General features: G+C 40.0%; 1 protein-coding gene across 2 annotated transcripts in view; it reads right to left on the bottom strand.

The window, feature by feature from the left end:
- Window positions 1-16343, bottom strand: part of LOC136874895 (beta-1-syntrophin) — a 317046-nt gene extending 300703 nt beyond the window's left edge. For both annotated transcript variants that reach the window (XM_068228011.1, XM_067148602.2), the window contains exon 1: window positions 15410-16343. In XM_068228011.1, the coding sequence (XP_068084112.1) occupies window positions 15410-15902 (493 nt within the window). In that variant the 5' untranslated portion in view covers window positions 15903-16343. The remainder of the gene's footprint in view (window positions 1-15409) is intronic.
- Window positions 16344-21467: the final 5124 nt, after the last annotated feature.

Below are 21467 nucleotides of genomic sequence, written 5' to 3' on the forward strand. Positions count from 1 at the left end.
CTCGTCAAGATCTATCATTTACGTTACGTTGGTGCATCAGTAACCTTCCACCCTGTGTATACAAATGAAATGGCGCCTGTCTGTGTTCCTTGCGTAACGATATCACATCTAAACGGCTGGACAGAAATTCATGAAAATTTGCACAAACATTCTAAGGAATTGTCGCGTAACCAACTACATCGTTTGCCGATTATTAACCTACAAATATATTATTTGCAAAAAATGGAGATGGTGTCTGTTTCTTTCTCGCTCAATAACGTCAAAACTACAGGACCAATTGAGTTGAAATTTAGTACAGATATACGGGAGGTGTTACTTTGGTATTAAAACGAAAACTAGCATATGAAGTCCACAGCATATAGAGATTTAACGACATGTTCACACTAAGTACAGAGCCTAAGGATACAGTATTAATCCAGACTTACATGCCCACATCTGGACACACTGATGATGAAGTAGAAGATACATATGAACAGCTGGAAGAAGTATTAATGAAAGTTAAAGATGATGATAACCTAATCATCATTGGGGTCTGGAATGCTGTAGTAGGTGAGGGTAGAGTTGGCAACTGTGTGGAAAAGTACGGCCTTGGAAATAGGAATGAAGGAGGTGATAGGCTAATTGAATTCTGCAAAAGTTATATGTTGGTAATTGCAAATACATCATTTGAACAACCAAAAAGAAGAATATGCACCTGGACCATGCCAGGTAATGGTGACAGATACCAGATAGATTATATAATGATCAAAGACCGCTATCGAAACCAAGATAAATCATGTAAGAGCTTTCCACGTGCAGATGTGGACACGGACCGTAATATGATATTAATGAAGAGCCAACTGCGTTTTAGAAGAAAGGTTATAAAACAACCATGTAAAAGATGGAACATCAGTAGGGTAAAAAGTGACGAGCAAGCTTTAAATGAGTTCAGAGAAAAACTGATGGAAAAAATGACCTTCAAGAAGATGCCAGGAAGTAATGTACAGAAGAAATGGGCCAATACAAAAAAGGAAATAACTCAAATGGCTGATGCATGCTTTGGGAGACGGGAAAAGGCAGTGTACTAACCTCGGATTGCTGCAGATAAACTGGAGTTAATGGAAGGACGTAGAAAATGCAAAGCAAGAGAAAACCAGGAAGAATATGCAAGACTGCGAAACAAGATAAACAGAGAAGCAAGAAGAATAAGAGAAGAATGGAACGAAAAGAAATGCAAAGATATTGACAAAAATATGATGAAAGGTTATAGAGAAGGAGCATACGATGAGATACGAAAACAATTTGGAGCTAGAAAAAGTGTTGAATATCATACGGAATAAGAATGGCAAAGCCGTAACTAAAGAAAACGAAGTAGTGCTACGTTGCACAGTACACAGAATAACTCTACCAAGGAATTATTGATACAGATGTCTTGGAAAGTGAGGACCAAGTGGAAGTTGATGAGCTAGGACCATCAATACTCAGAGAAGAATCTGACGCGGCACTCGTGAGATTATGAAACAGAAGGCTTCAAGACCAAATTAAATCCCTGCAGAGATCTTACAGGCTCTAGGAGACAAAGCCAAAGACAATCTATACGAGCTAATAAAGGAAATGTGCATAACAGAAGGAATTCCAAAAGAGTTTGAGCCAACTAACCTTATTCCTTTCTCAAAAACAAGCACAGAGCGCAGATGAGTGAAGATCATAGAACGCTGAGCCTCCTCTCCCATGCCTCTAAAATCATAACTCGAATTAGAATTATCTACCACCGGTAGAGAGGAAAATAGATGATAATATTTCCGAAGACCAGTTTGGATTTAGGAAGGGAAGAGGCACACGAGTTAGCCATTCTTAGTCTCAGAGTCATTATCGAAAAATCTCTAGAAATAGGCAGACCAATGGTAATTGCGTTCATTGATATAGAGAAAGCCTTTGATAAAGTAAACTGTATTGTGCTGTTTGGCATCCTAAGAAAGCTGAAATAGATCACAGGGATAGAAGAATACTATACCACCTTTACAAGAACCAGACAGCACTGATAGACAAATAAAGAGTAGAAGCTAAAATTGGAAAGAGCGTACGATAAGGATGTGGATTATCACCATTATTATTTAACATCTATATACTGTAGAAGAAGCAATCCAAGAATGTTAAACTACTAACAAACATGACATACAAATTAATGGCAAACTGTACACTACCATACGATTTGCAGATGATAAGGCCCTGATAAACGAAAAAGATATGGAATCGCATAAACGAATTGCTAAAAGAGAGATGCGGCACGAGAATAAAAAAAAAAAGAAGACCAAGATAATGGCCTGTACAAAGGATAATTACAAAATTGCCTATGTGCTCATGGATGGAGAAAAACTAAATCAAGTAAAGTAATTCAAATATCTAGGAAGTCTGATAACATCTGATGAAAAATGTACGAGAGAAGTAAACGCCTAGAGTGCACAGGCGAAGGGAGCTTTCTCAAGAAAGTAGTCTCTACTAACATCAAAGACCATCTGAGTGGAGGTACGAAAACATTTCGTGAAAAGTATGTATGGAGTGTTGTAAGTTACGGTTCAGAAACATGGACCCTACGAAAAGCGGAAGTGGCATATATAAACTGCAAAGTCCAGTTTCTTGCTGAATGGCCAACGTAGGCTACTGGTCTTAGGTTCAGAGGGCCCTTGTTTCGATTCCCAGCCAGATCCAATTTCCTTGTTTTAATTTAAAAGAGACAAGAGTTCGTGTAACAATCGTAATAAGGCTATAATTTAAAAAATAAAGGATATTCTTTAGATGTAAATAACATTTCGTGAAACCCATATAGTATCGTAACGAACAGGGTGAAAGAATTTCGAGCATTACAAATTAAAATCAACGACAAAAGGAAAAAAAGCCCACTCAAAACGTAGTGTACAGTATAAGAAGTCTCATGGTCTATATCGTTGTTAGTACCCTGAAACATTCTTGCTGATTACTTCAACGCAACTTGCATTCCCTTTGGAGGTATAAGATGTGAAAATAAGAAACTCGTCGCTGATGTTACATTCCACAAAATCGTAACGCATGGTTTTAATCTAAAACTGGATAGGTAATTTCATTAAACACAATGAAAAGGCAGATATATATTCTTCACATCTAACAATTGATGGCTGATTGTGAAATACTATTTTCCTTTGGAATATGATTTTGATACTGAATTTAATCAAAAGTAGCACTTCCCTGTCAAACGGATCTCCGTTCTCGACCGAGATCCACGAGGTTAAATGATTAGCAACTGAATTACCCGAAAAGAGCTGAGCAGAGCTTGACGAGAACATAATATGCATTCCTGTTACTTTCTATGTCTGTCAATTCAGTCACGCGAACGCAAGTCTCTCAGTTCACTTCCCACCGCTTAATGCCCTCCAACGACCTCCTGACAAACCGTATCGCTACTGACGTACACAATTCAGCCTAAAGCGCAGAACAAGCAGCAACATAGCTACACAGAGTGGCCCACCGTAGTTTTTACCTCAAATACACAGTTCAAAAAAATTAGGAGAACATGTTTTTGAATGTATGCCATGCTCCACAAAACAATACCTCACACCCAGGTATAGGCTATTACCAACTAAACCTTTACTCTTTACCGTTGAAGTATACAAAAGAACATCGATGAATTGGCGTGTTTTTTTCTTCAGAATACAAAATGACCAAATAGGGGCGAAAACAAAGCGATGACAGTCCTCCAGGGTGGATTTTTATCACAGTTGGAGAGCTTCAGTATAGTGTATGTCCTCCACGAGCATTTATCACAGCTTGGCACCTACGTGGCAAGCTCCGTATATGTCGACGGAGGTCACGTTGCGGTAGCAGGTCCCATTAAATGAGAGCCTGTTCAAGGTCTTGGAGAGTCTGTAGTGGAACAGGACGCCCACGAACACTTCTGTCAAGCCTATCCCACACATGCTCGATGGGATTACGGTCGGGACTCACTGATGGCCATTTCACCTCTTGAATGTCCAGTTCTCACAAGACAGCTCTGATGATGCGCGCTACATGAGCCCTGGCATTGTCGTGCATGAGTACGAATTCAGGGCCAACACCGTATGCAGCAACCAATACATGCTGTAGCAGTATCTGCTCGATGTACCCCGCAGCGGCAAAATTACCATGGACGACAACAAGATCCATACGGCCATCAATATTGATGCCACTCCACACCATCACAGAACCTTGTCAGAATCGGTCGCCTTCCTGGACAACATTTGGCATGTACTGCTCACCACGGCGTCTCCATACACGCTGATGTCCATCACGCTGTATCAGGGGAAATCTGGACTCGTCAGTGAACAACACAGGTCTCTATTGGCGAAGTTGCCAGTTGACGTGAGCACGGGCACACAGAAGGCGAGCTGCGCGACGTTGTCCGTTACACGGGGCACTCGAACAGGACGTCTGGGTCGTAAGGACACTTCTCTTAACCTGTTCCTTACTGTCTCGTCAGACACCGTGACTCCAGTGACCCTCCTGAGGTCTTGTTGCAGTTCTCTGGCAGTTGCTGAACGACGCCGCAACGCACAGATTGTCAGATATCGATCATCTTGTGGGGTTGTCATGCGTCCATGACCTTGTCCAACCCTCCTTGTGAACTGGCCTGCCTCACTGTAGCGATTCCACAAGTGTTGAATAACTGACGGAGATACATTCAGATCCACAGCAACACGACGAAAAGTCCATCCTTCCTGGATCAAAGTGACGGCCCTTGAGACTTGAACCTCGTTAAGATGTCCAATGGGATATTCAGCAGTCCGTGTACCTCACAACGACACACGGACGCACCGCTATTCACTTTGTTTTGAGAGATCACCTGACAGTTTAATGCATGGCTATGCCTACAGATGGAGTATAACTTCGATTTGACATACCCTGAGTAGCTAAGGTCAAGGTATGCTGTACGACCATAGAAACCCCATCTACCAACTTAACGTTCACATACCAGACGTTACAAAACAAGTTCGCATATCTTTTTTGAACTGTGTATATTTTTTGGCTAGTTGATGATAGCGACAGGCAGTTTTCATCTTCGTGAATAGCAATAAAAGACACGTGAAAGAAATGTGCAGTATGTGTCCCATGCTTTACTAAGTACCCAAGCAGAGAAACCAAGTGGTTTGCTCTTAATTACAGGTATTGTAAACCCACGGTGCTTCTCTCCGAATGATACTAATCACAGACCCATGGTGTTCCTCACATAGAGGTACGTAATGGCATTAATCACACGTAATCTCACTGTTCCAAATCCATCATCCCTTGGCTGCCCCTTTTCGTCGCCTCTGACGACAGGCAAGGGATACCGTGGCTGTATTCTTTGTCTGAGTCCCCACCCACAGGAGGTCTAGTCTGAAGATATTTGAGGTGAAAAACGTACGTGGTCCACGCTGTATACAAAATAAATTAGAACACAGGTAAGAAAATCAGTTAGGAAGATCAGTTTCCTCACAACCTCGGTAATTAAATCGAATAGAAATTTTCATGACAAATGTGTAATTTCTCAAGGATGTTTTTGGAAACAGACTTTCGGATGGGACATAAACGAATCGGGCAGAACATCGGCGCGCAATGGTGTAGGGCAGTGCTATAGCACATAGAGCACTATGTTAAAGGTCCACTCCGTATAAAGAGTTCCACGACAAATATTTAAATGTTTAAATGACCAACGTCGTAAAAAACAGTCAGCCATGGTACATGCTCCTGATAAAAGATTTTCAAATATATTGTTAGTTTACATTACTAAGTGACTAGAGTGTGAAGCAATCTACATAGGATTTCAACCATTTCGCAATGCAAGTCATTTCCCAAACGTTTTAATGCAAAAGCAGACAAATACGTAGGCCTATATTTAATCAATAAAAAACGAGCACTATTCGATATAATTCCAGTTATAAGAAAGCTGATCCCAGATAGTTTATTTCAGAAAACGTTTCCATATGCATTTAGTTAGCGGATAGTTTTGGTACCGGAAGTGTCCGAAGATATTTTTGATTCGTCTGGTGAAAGAATTCCTAGTTGACATCCATGAATGAACTGCGCGTCTGGGTGTGAAATGATCATGACGATGATGATGATGATGAGGAGGAGGAGGTAGGGAGAGGTTGAAACCCAGTGTCGGCACATAGCCTACTGCTGCCGATTATAATCATCAAGGGGCCTGTTCAAAGCTTAACGTCACCATCCACAGTGCCATAGGCCATCAATCCATATGAACACTGCGGAGAAGTTTAGAACTGAATCCAGGCTTTAGGCACGCAATCTAGTAATTAGAAATTGTATACCACCACCTCCTCCACGCAATCTAGTAATTCGAAATTCTATACCACCACCTCCTCTCCTATCCTGCCGGCCAACATTGCGATGGTGAAAATGTTCCCCACCAACGGGATTCGAACCGGCTAACCACGGGGTAAGATCATATTGACGCCTTAAAGATCATGGCCACATTCGCAGAAAACACAAAGGAAACAAAAACTTACATTAGTTCACAATATTGTTTGACTGTCCATTCCTAACTTTGTCGTTTTGTTTCCCTCAACGCCAGGCCGATCTTCATGCTCTCCCTCCCCAAGTTGCTATATTTCAGGTCTGAATGGGTTTTCACAAGGAAGAAACGAATAAACACTCCCTCTTCTCATTTTCCCTCAAAGCCTGCCAACTTGACTCACCCTTGCCATGTCCCCAGTTTGCGCTGCACTACTCCAGAAACGGCGCGGGGCAGTGAAGAGCGAACGAAGCAACCAGCTACAGATAAATTATAAAAACAAAAGAAGTCTCCCAGGCTGCCTGAGAGACTGATTACCTCGGATCGAGTAGGGGTATTTCAGTCGCCTTGACAAAGAATACTGCAATGTATTCGAAACATCGGCAAACTGTACGTAATGTACAGAAAACAACAACACGGTTCAACCCGGAAAATAAACTAAATAATTCTACACACCGTGAAAGTTTCACCGGTAAGAAACAAAATAACTCATTTCTATGCAGCACATCTAACACCCTATACATTCATTATCAATTTTATAGAGATTATTACAGAACTAGAGACAATGCCGACATAACCTCAATGTACATTGTGTAGGGAAAAGCAGGGTTCAGGTTAACCGTCTCACGACTAATCTAATACCGATCATTCTTGCTTTATTGACGTAAACTTTTTCCTTTTTCACAATTCGCTTTACGTCACGCCGATATAGACAGTTCTTATGGAGACGATGGGACAGGAAAGGGTTAGAAGTAGGAAGGAAGTGGCCGGTGTGAAAATGGTAAACCACAGAAAACCATTTTCATGGCTGTCGACAGTGGGGTTCGAACCCATTGTCTCCTGAATGCAAGCTCACATCTGCGCGACCCTAACCGCACGGCCACTTGCACGGTCGGGTTTTTTCTCTTAAAAAAATTAACTGAATATCGGGTTAGAAATACAAAACTGGAACATGTATATAATTTCAAGTATTAAGGATGTGCGTTCTTCCAGGATGGTAGTATAGTAAGTGAGGTTGAATAAATGTGCAGCAGAGGTAATGCAATGAACTTCCAGTTACGATCAAAATTATTCTGTAAGAAAGAAGTCAACTCCCAGACAAAACTATCTTTACACCGGTCTGTCTTCGGACCAACTTTGCTGTACGGAAGTGAAATCTGGGTGGACTCAGGATTTCTTATTCATAAGTTAGAAGTAACAGACATGAAAGTAACGAGAATGATCGCTGGTACAAACAAGTAAGAACACTGGCAGGAGGGTACTTGTAATGAGGAGATAAAGGCCAAGTTAGGAATGAACTCGATGAATGAAGCTGAACGCATAAACCGGCTTTTACATGGTATATTCTGAAACTAGACCTTTGAAAAGTCTAGATAATTCCTCCGAAAATTATGCTACTCCCCAAACTCCAAACCAACAATTTATCTGAAGGTGTGTATTAAACGAAACACACAATCCCTGTGAGGCGAATGTTGGAGGGTAGGTTACCGAGAAGAATAATGGACTCGGTACAGAGGGTACGAGAAGTAGAGGAAGACCAAGACGACGAAGGTTAGACTGTACATACAGTAGATTAGGACGAAAGCAACTAATATCGTCTTCAATTAAATCGTATTCGACCTATCATCATAAATTCAAATTGCTCCAGTGCGACGTCAAGGTGGGTCACTAGAATAAAACATAGGTAGGTAAGTAGGTAAGGGTTATTCCGCCCGAAGGCAGGTCCGAACCTCCGCAGAGGTGTTCCCGAGCCGGAGTTTACGTGCGGTAGGGTGGCCAGTTCCTTTCCGCTCCTCCATTCCCTTACCCCCACCAACAGCGCGTGGCAACCCATCCAACTCCTGACCACGCCCAATGTTGCTTAACTTCGGAGATCTCACGGGATCCGGTGTTTCAACACGGCTACGGCCGTTGGCAGAATAAAACATAAATAAATAATAAATTATGTAGCACAGAAGAATTGGTAAATTAAATCTGAGATTTCACCCCAGGCCCCAGCAACTTCTGTCGGCTACCGTTAGAGCTATTTTCGAACAGTTCTTTTTGTTTTGTTTTTACATTCACGCCAGGAAAAATCAAAACTTCCTAGTACTTAAATTAATCAGATTACTACAGATTCAACAATAACACATCGTATGAGTTGGTCATCTAAAAATACAACGGTAATCAAATAAGAATAACAGCGTGTTGTCTTCTGTAGAATTATTTTGTAGTATCTACTTAAATATTCCCTTCTTTTCCTTCTTCTATCGCAGGTGCGAACTGTGCCCTGCATGTGGATTCGGTCATGTTTTACGGTAGATATCCTTCCTGACGCCAACCTTATGCGAAGGGAAGGGATGTATTCACACTGTGTTTCTGTGGTGGCTGGCAGTGTGCTAAGCTGCGTGTATATGAAGAGGAGTGTATTAGAATAAACAAATACAAACACCCAGTCCCTGAATCAGATGAATTAACAGAGGCGGCTATAATCCCAACCCGACCTGGAATCGAAGCAGGGATCCTCTGAAGCGAAGGCCTCAATAATAACCATTCAGCCAAGGATCCGGACAGAGGCTACTTCAATTCATCTCGATTCATTATTCGTAGGAAGAGAGAGAATTTCCCAAGGAAACAAGCGTCGTAAATGGCAATGAAATATTTGGAATATTTTCTTTTACATGGTATATTCTGAAACTAGACCTTTGAAAAGTCTAGATAATTCCTCCGAAAATTATGCTACTCCCCAAACTCCAAACCAACAATTTATCTGAAGGTGTGTATTAAACGAAACACACAATCCCTGAATTAATTACCGGCCAAGCCAGGATTCGAATCCGTGGTCCTCTGGAACAAAGGCCATTACGCTGACTATTCAGCTAAGGAGTCAAACATAGTACAATATCCGTTACGCTCACATGACAAATAAATGACTTCCTGAGTGTCGTATGCGAAAAATCATCATTTACTTCATAGGAGATAGTGTTTGACGGATCTTTCATAACGTGTTCACTTTTGCATTTCAGTCAAAGCATTTCGCACTCACTCTGAACCAACCTTACGCGGTTAGGGGTACGCAGCTGTGAGCTTGCATTCGGGAGATAGTGGGTTCGAACCTCATTGTCGGCAGCCCTGAAGATGGTTTTCCGTGGTTTCCCATTTTCACACCAGGCAAATGTTGGGGCTGTACCTTAATTAAGGCCACGACCGCTTCTTTCCCACTTCTAGCCCATCGTCGCCATAATACCTATCTGTGTCGGTGCGACGTAAAGTCAGTTAAAAATAAATTGCAAAAAATAAAATAAAAGAGTTACCGCCTTATATTGTCGAAACCACTGGGCACTCACGCCGACAGTAACATCGGTACGAACAGTCAAGGGCGTTCTGGATTAGGCATGACGATTAATCTTCCACACCGGAATGTTGTTACTGTACCTACTTTACGACCATTCAATTTGGAATAGCAAGATTTCCTCATGTTTCCACAACCTCTGCGTTTTTGCCACGGAGCAATTCTACAGTACTTTTACATACGAGCGCTGTTGCAATCAATTGAAGGATACAGAATGTCCAGTAAATGGTACAACAAACTAAAGGGGCATGACTTTTCTCTAAAAAGGAAACGTAACAAGCAGTGGCTCCGCTTGCCTCCCTTGTCCGCTGAGTATATTAGAAGTCGGAAGATGACTCACACACTTCATGCGTGCGTTTGCTTTCCCCGACCTTTTACAACACGGGCCGCGTGAGGTATAAAAATGTTGTCAAGTGCATTATTTGTTCTCAAACTACACTTAACGTAGAATAGTCTAAAAAAAGAAACCATGTTACCATAATTTAATGCCCAGCATTCCCCGAAGCTTGACTTACTCTACAATTTAACGGACAATCTGCGAATAAAACGAAAGCTGCAAACATCATAATTGCATGCTCCCCACTTGTCGATGCCCTTAAACGCCAGTGGCATTTAGAGCTTTCATGATGTACCAGGGGTTGTTCTCTGTCACTGGCAAGTCTTAGGATTCGGTGGAATACAAATGTTGCAATGAATTAGCAAGCACAATAAAACAAATCCATAGCACAACAGCTCATTAATGGCCTTCGCCTGCCAAGACGACTGCTGCGCAGCCAGATAACCTCCAGATACGGGAGTGTTGTGTGGTCAGCGTAACGACATCCTCAGCCGAATTGCTTGGCTTTCGTGGCAAGGTCCGCTGCCTCTCATGTCACACAGCTCCTCAATTCGTCTCGCAAACCCAGACCAAAATGAAATCCTTGGACTGGCCGAGAATCGAAGCCGGGACCTCCAGGTATAAAGCAGACACGCTACTCCTACACCACGGGGCTGTCTCGACTTAGCAAGTTACCGTCGTATATACAACTAGCATTATGCTTAACATGTTAGATAAATTTTAATTTTGCACCTCAAAACTCTTAACAAGATAACTCCGGATAGTGGGGATAAAGGATAGAATCAATGCACTAAAACGAGATACATCTTAAGAGCGTAAAGTCAGAGAATTACCCGCGTATTATGCAGAAAAGTGAAAATCGGGACTTGGCTTGCCTGCTGAACATATGTGAATTCGCAAAATAGTTGGCGCGCTTAGTGATCAGAACAGTAATAATTTAACGACCGATAGCTAATAACGGAAGTTCCCAATAATTCCCGCCAGTTAGGAACTCCACCATCCCCATTGGTGGCTTGGGCAAGTACACGCAGCGCTCGTCAAGGATTAATGAAGCAGTGCGGGAAGGCATACCTCATAGGATGGTGTGATGAGACTATAATGCAACATAATTGCTTTATTTTGGAGCAGGAGTAGAGGAGTGCCGAACTTGATTACAATGCATAGATTGGAGGAAAATAGACAGGCTAATGAAACATTTATTGCACACAATGCCTAAGTTTTCGAGGAAAACTGCTCAAAATCCTCCGAGTGAATTCGCATAGAATCTTATTTTTCTTCATAATCCAGAATGGCGTATAATTTCTCAATCCAATTCGTAAACTTGTTGAGAACAAACAGTTTAATAGTAAAAAAAGTATACAGCTTTCAGTTTATAAACTTCCCAGTATAAACTACTATTTCATTATAATTTTATTTAAACAAAGAACACTCAATTTAAATATTGAGGGGGGATTTAAAACCAAGTTAATTGCATTTTAGATTTCAACCCTCACCCCCAGACACCGCTTCTTTGAAATTTCAAATGGCACCTCTATACTTCTGTACTTATTTTTGGAAAAGAACTCATTTATATTACATCCCATTCATTTGTTCTCATATATTTTTATTTCTGTCATCTTGGCAACCTGAATTATTGTCGATTCGTGCTCAACAGAATAAAGCCACCGACTACTGAGCATTATTTAATACAATAGCTGCGCTTGGGTAAATCATTATTTAAAATTGTTTATGCTCTCCACTCTTCAGGAAAAAAAAGTTTAAAACCAGGGTTAACTGCATTTTAGGTTTCATCCCCTCACTCCGAGCCCCTTTCTCTTAGAAATTTCAAATGGCATCCCTATATTTTTACGCTTATTTTTGAAAGAGCATTCATTTGTTGTCACAGCTTTTGTTTTCTGTCGTCTCGGCGAGTAGAACCATTTGCTGGATGTAAGTCAGCTGGATGAAAACACAGTTTAGCTTGGGAAATTTCCTTCACGTAATTAATTCAATTTACGAAATGAAATGTTCAAAATGTGCTCCATTGTTTGCTAGACAGTAATACAGCCTATTTCACAAACCTTCCGGGGTGTTTCTTGACTAATCCGCCGTCATGCTCATGTTATTCTATTTTTCAATTCTTTTATATTCTCTGGCGGAGAAGTTTAAACGATTGATTTCAAATGACCCCATGCGAAGAGTCGACAGGTGTCAGGTCTGCGGATCTTGCTGGCCATTCTAGGGTACCTCTCCTACCAATCCATTTTCCAGGAAATATTGCATCCAATTGATCAACAAAGCAATAATCCAGGTTGCCAAGGCGATAAAAAACAAGATACCAAGAACAAACGAATCGATTGATGAATGCTCATTCAAAAATAAGTATAAAATTTTAGGGGTGTCATATGAAATTTCAAAGAGAGTGAGGTGGTGAAACCTAAAATACAATTAAGGATGGTTTTAAACTTCCTTCTTGAAGAATATACGCATTTTAAAATAATTACCCAACACAACAACCCTCTTAAATAATGCTCAATAGTCTGTGACTATTCTATTCAACTCCGATCAACATAAGCAATAATCCGGGTTGCCAAGACGAAAGAAAACAAAATGTGAGAAATAATGAATGAGATGTATTAACGAATGAGTGTTCTTTGAAAAATAAGTATAAAAATATAGAAGCGTCATTTGAAATTTCGAAGGCGTGGCGGAGGACTGGGGTTGAGGCGCCGAAACCAAAAATGCAATTAACCCTGGTTTGAAACTTCCCCTTCAATATTTAAATTGACGGGTTTATTTTTGTTTAAATTCAATTTAAATTAAATAAACAGTTGTTTAGATTAAAAAACTGTTTATACAGGAACCCTGTATATTATTAAGTTTAAAATTGTCGTTCATAAATAACAGAGGTACAAAAATAGTATTGTTTAAGAAGTAGTTTTAGTGTTTATTTTGTACTTATGTTGACTATTACATAACAAAGACTTAAAATACTCATGTCCAGGATTCTGGAGCACTTATCTATGAAAGCAAGAACATTACTGACAGCAGATTTTAAGAGAATGTGGGAGCTTGCGGTGTTAAGCTAAAACAATGTAAAATTTAGCATACTCAGTGTCAACCGAACTGAAGAGCTCACAAATAAAGTTTCCCAGAGATTATATCCTCACAATACGTAACATTCCGTACATCAGGTGATGGTTGAACGATAAAATTGTCAAGACTGAAAAGATGGACCATTCCGAGATCCTGAATTTCAATCCCTACTGTGATAGCGGCTATTGCGAATGTGGATTTTCCGTATACGTTTCCAAACTCAACACAAAGAAGGCTAAGAATCGCGATCCAGAATATGCAATATATAATGCTAACCCCAAATAATTACGAATATAGCCTAGGCCTATGCACTCATATACTGCGGGCTCAATTCTCAGCTATAAACCTGCCGAAGATAATTTCGAAGACAGAAAACAATGAGTAAGACACCGGGTCACTTATCCCTACATGAAACAATAATGTCAAAAGCAGCTTAGATGACGGCTAATGTTTGTTTTTGTTTTCTTATCAAAATATGGTAAGCCTAATTAAGAAATTTGGAATATCGTCTATACAGACTCTTCGGCCTAACACTTTCCGAAACTAGTAATAAGTGTCAGTAACATTATCTCTTCACAGGGAAATAAAAACAGCAATGCTGGATGGTCGACAGCAGTCAATGAATGTTATGAATGAAAATAAAAATCGTGTCAGCTGGTAAACATCACGGCATGAGAAGATACGCATGCCGATGATGCTGTCATACCAACTGCTTACGACAACAAAAACTACCATGACTTTGTACCACACTTAAACAAACAGGCTCATCAAATAGACACCCCGAAGCAAAATTCCAGTTAGACTTCAGCGTCTCTTACAACCATCAGCACTTACTAGGGCATTATCAATATTTAAATGTAGGTTTATCACATTTATGTCTTCCATGTGGTTGGTAGTAAATTACAATTTAGACCGTGTAAATAACGAAAGGGATTGGCTTCGAAGAGCAGACGGTTGAATCGATGTAAGAGGTATACGTAAGTCCTCTGAAAAAGAACAAAAGCTACAGAAATCCGACCATATCGGGCAGGATAAAAAAGGAGCATATAAACGGGAAATTAAATGTAGCCTACGCTTCAATATGGAATACTGGTGTTTAAAAGAGAACAGAAGTTAATCGAAGAAGGCTGGAAAGGTAAATTTAAGTATCTAAAAATTCAGCTTTTAATGCATTATCCACATTTACCATCAGTGTAAAGGAGGCGTTATAGATCGGAATTTTACCCGACAAGAAATGAAGGATGAGAAATGCTGAAGTAGCAATACTGTAAGACATCTGCAGCTTCTTGACACTCAGTTGAGCCCCTCACCCAACCCCTGCTGATGGACTGAAAAGCTATGTAATTAAATTTCTCTACAATTATAATGCTTTTTAAGAGACAATCCTGTATACATCACTGTTCTCAAGAAATCTTCCAATTCGACACAATAACAGAAACAATCCTGTTAAACTGCCCATAAAATTGTATAGGTTAAGTAAACACAACCTCATAGCAGCGAACAGCAAACTCCCTGCCTTCTGCATTAATACCTAACATCAGCATATGTAAAAATCATCTCCAAAAAGGCTAAATACATAAGAATAGAGCATATGCCTATACATTGTGTCACCAGCTAAAATGATCAGCCTATTTACCGGTACTTGATGTTCTTGTATAGGTCCCACATTAACAGGGTAATTTAATTCCAAGTCCTACTAAAGACAGGCTATATAAGGCATTTTTTACAATCTGCATTAGAATTTAAAATGCAGCCTAAGAACCAGTAGCTAAAGAAACTTAAAACTCATAAGGTATTTCTCAAGTAACCCAGAAGTTTACTTACTCCTCAAATTGAAGAAATAATTTCAGAGTTGAGAAAATTATAAATGTTTTCACTGATAAAGTAGCATTGAGTTGCACAAGAATATTTTTTTTCTTATGATAGGAGAAGAGAATAACTACCTAAGGCCTAGTCTGAAAAAACAGCACAAACAAAACAGTCCTTTAATCATACCTCAAATTATCACACACTGTACTCAACAAGCAAGTACCATAATTTAAAGGAAAGTTATCATAAAACCTTAGGGTAATAAATTATAAAAGTTATTCATATTATGCAACTATCTCTTACATGGAAAACTTAGGTCTAAAGGAATCAGAAGAAAAACAACTTAAATAGTCCTCACCTTCAAGTTCCACGACCTTTCCAGCTCTCTTCAGGGCCTTGACAGCTTCGTCGTGAGTGGCATCCCGCAAATCCTCTCCATTCACAGACAATATTGCATCTCCAACATAAAGTTGTTCTGTCTGGTCTGCAGCCATGCCTTTAAATATCTTAGAGATGAGAATTGGCATCTTGTTTTCCTTACCACCCTTGATAGATATCCCTAGACCATTGTTATCAGATTTTACCACTCTCACAAGACGTTTCTGGTTAGCTACTGATTCTGGAACATCCACAGCATCCAGCAGACCAGTCCCAGAATCAATGTTATTGTTATTGTTGTTGTTATTCAGACTCCCATTGAGAGCAGTTGAATTTTCATAGCTCTCATCTAGGCTGATGCTTAAATAATCATCCTCTAATGTCACAAACACTCGATACCACTGTCCACGTACATGCGTCTCTAACACACCTGATCGGCCGTAGCCAACTCCTGCCATCTCAACCACTGACATCTGGCAAGATTTTCTAATAACTTAGTGAAAATGATAAAAATTTATAACCATTCCACCATATCCTCAAGAGTGGCAATGGGGTATGACAGTAGGCTACCTTACATCAGTCACTTGAGAGAATCGTAAACTGGATCGAAACAAGTGAGTTAAATTATAAGACTCACAACTTTTTTTTAGAGAAGTCAACTATATATTATATATTTATTATTTTTATAATAAAAAACACTTCAATGATAAGATGACAATTAGAGACTATCGCACAGTGTAACTTGCGAATATTGACAGCTTGGGAATATATAGCTGCCGAAGACAACAGTTATTTTGATTTGACAACACTTTCCTATTTTCACACCAAACGAAATTCACTCACACGAACTACGCGATGAGCGTCACACTACGAAATTCAAGCAGCACCTTTCCGGACGTGGTTCACTCACAACTCCTTGTTGATGGACTGATCTCACACTCCGATACTACGCCAGGTCTAACAACTTTTGAATAGGTACACACCTACGAAACAGAATTACTTAAACGAGAATCCAAAGGAAATTTTACTCTGTTTATTGTCATATGGCACTTTACATTACTTAAGCTGTCTGAAATACACTGATTCCTCAGATTATTAATATTTGTAATCGTGTATCAGGTAATAAACAAGTTATATGTGTGTTTGTAGTAATGCAATTTAAACATAATGAGTTCAGCATCATGTTTCTTTTTAATAATAAGGGCGTTCAAATTCGTCTCGTGAGTGCCCCTTATTATTAACAAAGACAACACTGTGTTTCTCTTTCCGTGTCTCCAGAGATTCTCTCCTTTCGAAGATCATAATCATACAGTTGGCAATGAGTGCGAGGTTTCAACTTCTGATGTTTCATTTGCGCATTTATGCTGCTACCTGGTGAGCTTCTATATAACTATTGTCGGTATTGATGGAGTTACCATTTTAGACATGAGAGAGCAGCACCACATACTCGAGACAATATTGAAATTCTGACCCGGCCAAGTATGAACAAATGTGAATTTCATCTGGAGCCACGCGTTCATTGTATTCGATCTTCTTTCGTTCAACCGCTTGCGACAACAATCACTACCTGCATAACAAGTTGTGGACCGAAAGAATAAGAGACTGGAATCTATCTACCATGGTACGGTACCTGTATTCATTGGGAGCCTGTAGCCGCGATTGGGATTTAGAAGTACGGGGACAAAAGGTAGTACAGACGGCAAATTTCCGGGATTGTGGAATATAGCGGTCGCGGGGTGCACATCAAAACTGTAAAGAAAAGAGGTTACAAAATGGTAAGTTTTTTTAAGCTCTCTGAGCGAATTTCGACAGAGAGGTAAAGGTTGAGATTTTACCAATAGTGCGGTAGTAATTTTTTTTTTTGAATTTTTAATTCAGTACTATACAATAAAACTTTCACCAAAGGAACAATAATTACACATGTATTTCTATTAAATAGAAGTAAGGCGTGTTTATACAATTAAAAAAATATTTACTGTTTGACTACACAGCAAGAAACTAATACACTAAGGAGACCTTCAGGCTGACGAATGCGTGTGGCAAGCAGGTGAAACGCACCTTGGCAAATATATATATGTATATATATATATATACAAGATGCAGCGAAATTCGCGCACTCGCGACTCCTCACATGCCAGCAATAAAAACAATGTCTCTCACAAAACTTCGTCCTGCGAGTATATCCGGAAGAAAAAGGGCGTTGAAGAGTGGCAATCTGGCAACACTGTAACCACATGTAGGGTAACTACCTCTGTCAGTACAAATTAGTTGGTGCCATTCTCTTTGGTTGGTGCAGTGGATAGAGTTTTGGGTTAGCATGCAGGAAGTCGAGGGTTCGATTCTGGTTTGAGGTGCATTTTTTCTCATTTCCATCGAACATAATATACTGTAATGCAGTAAGACACCTTTTCTTAGGTCACATGTATCCTACATTTACAAAATTTAGTAACGCTGAACACGCTGTAACGCATCTAGTAGATGAAGTGGTGCGAATAAATTCACGCCCACGACGTGGAAAAGGCGTCTTTCAAAGCTGACCAATGAAAACGAATGTTAGTGTATTTCTAGGATCGTAGTATGTAAGTGCGTGAGCCTCCGTGGCTCAGACGTCAGTGCGTCGGCCTCTCACCGCTGGATTCCGTGGTTCAAATCCCGGTCACTCCATGTGAGATTTGTGCTGGACAAAGCGGAGGCGGGACAGGTTTTTCTCCGGGTACTCCGGTTTTCCATGTCATCTTTCATTCCAGCAACACTCTCCATTCACATTTCATAGCATCTATCACTCATTAATATAAATCACTTTGGGAGCGGCGATCCCATCGTAATAACAGCCTATATCTGATTCATTCATTACATATCTGACCCGGTCAAAGACTGGAAAACAGGTTGTAGGTTTTTTCAGTATGTAAGTGCAAATGATTTCTAGAGGACCCGCTGCAATCGATGTTGACGATTAAGATGCCAGATACCATACTACCTGGACTACGTTTAAGAAATAAAAAACATACGGTACGCCTCAACCCAGAATGGACCTCTCGACCTCCTGCATGCTAACCCAAAACTCTATCCACTGCACCAACTGTACAGCACGACAAATTTCTGCTGACAGAGGTAGTTACCCTACATTTGGTTACAGTGTTGCCAGATTGCCATTCTTCAACGTCCTTTTTCTCCCGGATATGTTCGCGGGACGAACTTTTGTGAGAGATATTTTTTATTGCTGGCATGTGAGGAGTCGCGCTGCCACGCCCGAGTGCGCGATTTTCGCTTCACTCTCTATATACATATATATATGTATATATATGCTTTCCCAGAGCTTACAAATATATCAAGCTGACTGGCCTGTAATTATCTGCTTTATTTTCTTAATTCTTTCCCTTGTAGACTGGGGCTACTATTGCAACTATCCATTCTTTTAGTATTGCTCCTTTGTAATCAAGTATCACTATATCCCTACCCATAGCCTTTAATATATTCCCAGAAATGTTATCAATTCCAGTTGCCTTTCTAGCTTTCAACTTTTGTATCTTTTTGTAAATGTCTTGATTATCATCGGTAAATTTCAGTCACTCACCAGTATCAATCCACTCCTCTAACAGGACATTATCCCTATATCAATCTACCTTTACATACTGCTGACTGAATACTTCTGCCTTTTGTAAGTTCTCACATATACACCTGCCTTGTTCATTAATGATTTTTGGAATGGAATGTCCTATCTGGAGCCTGTTTCTGCCTTAAAGTATCTATACATATCCTTTCATTGCTCTTTAAAATTCATGTGGCTGCTAATTATGTCTGCCATCATGTTACCCTTAGCTGATTTTTTGGCTAAATTCAATTTCAATTTCCTAGTAAGCTCCTTTAATCTCTCTACTCCTGCAAGAATTCCTAACTCTATTTCCTTCTAATCTATACCTCCTTCTTAATATCTTTATTTCCCTGTTATAATATAACAGGTCCTTATCACTTTTAAAGGTACAAACCTGCTTTCACACTCCTCAACAATTGCTTTAAACCCATCCCATAGGTTAACATAAAGAAATGAATGTGTAACTGGATTAAAGCCACTATATATATTTATTTAATAAAGCCAAGCTTTCTGCCAAATTGCATTGGTCTTCATCAGGGCATGTGAAGTTCTGCCTCTGACAGTGACCAAATAAATTCTTCGAAGGAACGTGTAAGTCTTGACCATACCATCCACGGCCCACCCCACTAACTGGACTCAAGGATCGCCGCACTGTGCTGTGGTGGTTGGGAAGGAAGTTACTAATTCACCGCCCTCTGTTGACAGTTTCTTGAGTGTGTCCTGCTGTGCCATGGTGGTGTTATGCATGTATTTCTGCAGTATGGCAGTACAGGTCTCCATGTATTTGATAACTTGAAGCCGTCTTCCCTGTTGAAGTTATTTGGGCGCAGCTCTGTCTCTATGGCTTCCCTTACAAGTCGAACATAGAAGAAGGTGCGATGAGCTTAGCCTGGTGAAAGAGGATTTCATGGTCTGTACTGTAGAAATGTTCTGCTATGGCATACTGGCTTATAGCATTCTCTGTGGAGGATGAAAGAGATACATGCTTTACCGACCTGATGTGTTCTTTCACCCTGGTGCTAACAAGCCTTTATGTCATGCCAATATATAAGCAACCACAACCACGTGGAACTTCATAAATGTCCGGTGTTTCAAGATGTGGTTTTTCTTTGACTGGTCGAAACGGGGATTTGAGCTTCTGGTCTGTGGTGAAAACTGGAATTGTATTGTACTTCCTAAGAATGCACCCTATTCTGTCAGTTATACCTGCCACATAAGGAAGGAATACTTTTTCTTTTCCCTGTAGTTTGGTTGGCACTATCCCTGTTAGGCTCCTTCATCTTCACAGCTCGTGCTATGTCTCCTGACGTATAGCCATTTTTCTTCATGGACGTTGCTAGTTCTCTTAATGCACTCGAGCGGTTATCAGCGTCTGCAACGTTATTCATCCTAGTAAATAACGTTCGAAGGAGAGCTGCTTTTTGGCAGGGGTGGTGATATGAGGACTTATGAAGGTATCTTTCAGAATGTGTAGGTTTCTTGTACATTGTATGGCCTAGTGTAGCATCATTCTTCTTGTATACTAACACATCAAGAAAAGGTAATTTACCTTCATTTTCTACTTCCATTGTGAACTTGATCTCACTGTTCCAAAAATTTCATTTAATGCTTTCCCTTCCATGTGGCCAGACCAAAAATATGTCATCCCAGTAACGTTAGAAGCACTTAGGTTTCAATGGCACTATAGTTAATGCAGCAGGCTCAAAGTGTTCCATAAAAACATTAGCAGCCACTGGTGACAAAGGTTGTTTAGATTTTTATTTACTATTTTCCATTGAACATATTGTAATTGCTTTTTAAATTTCCCCATGCCTCTATTATCAAACATATGGTACTGTCTAATAGTCCTACTTTTACAATATTCCTTTCTACCACATTTACTTTTAATTATGACAAAAACAGCTTCATGATCACTTATACCATCTATCACTTCAGTTTCTCTATAGAGCTTATGTGGTTTTATTAGCACCACGTCTAGAATATTTCTCTTTCTAGTTGGTTCCATTACTTCCTGGTTCAGCTGTCCTTCCCATATTAACTTATTTACCTTTTGTTGGTCATGCTTTCTGCCATTCACATTCCCTTCCCAGTTAAAATTCGGTAAGTTCAGTTTTGTGTTGTTCCCAGCATAACTGATTATCTTATCAAATAATTCCATGTCGGGACTGTACACCCCAAAAACATCAAGTTGTCTATTATCTTTAGAGATAAGTCTTACATCTAGAATTTCATGTTTCTCATCCTTAATTTTTTCATAGCTTACAAATTATTCCTTCACCCGTATGAATACTCCCCCTCCCCACTCCTATCATTCCTAACCTGTCTCTACAATAAACACTCCAGTTCTGTGAGAAAATTTCTGCATCCATAATATCACTTGTCAGCCACAATTCAATTCCTGTTACAATATCCAGTAAACATATATCTATCAAATTACAGTACTTCA

This window comes from Anabrus simplex, chromosome 1 (assembly GCF_040414725.1).
Source record: "Anabrus simplex isolate iqAnaSimp1 chromosome 1, ASM4041472v1, whole genome shotgun sequence".
Taxonomy (NCBI): domain Eukaryota; kingdom Metazoa; phylum Arthropoda; class Insecta; order Orthoptera; family Tettigoniidae; genus Anabrus; species Anabrus simplex.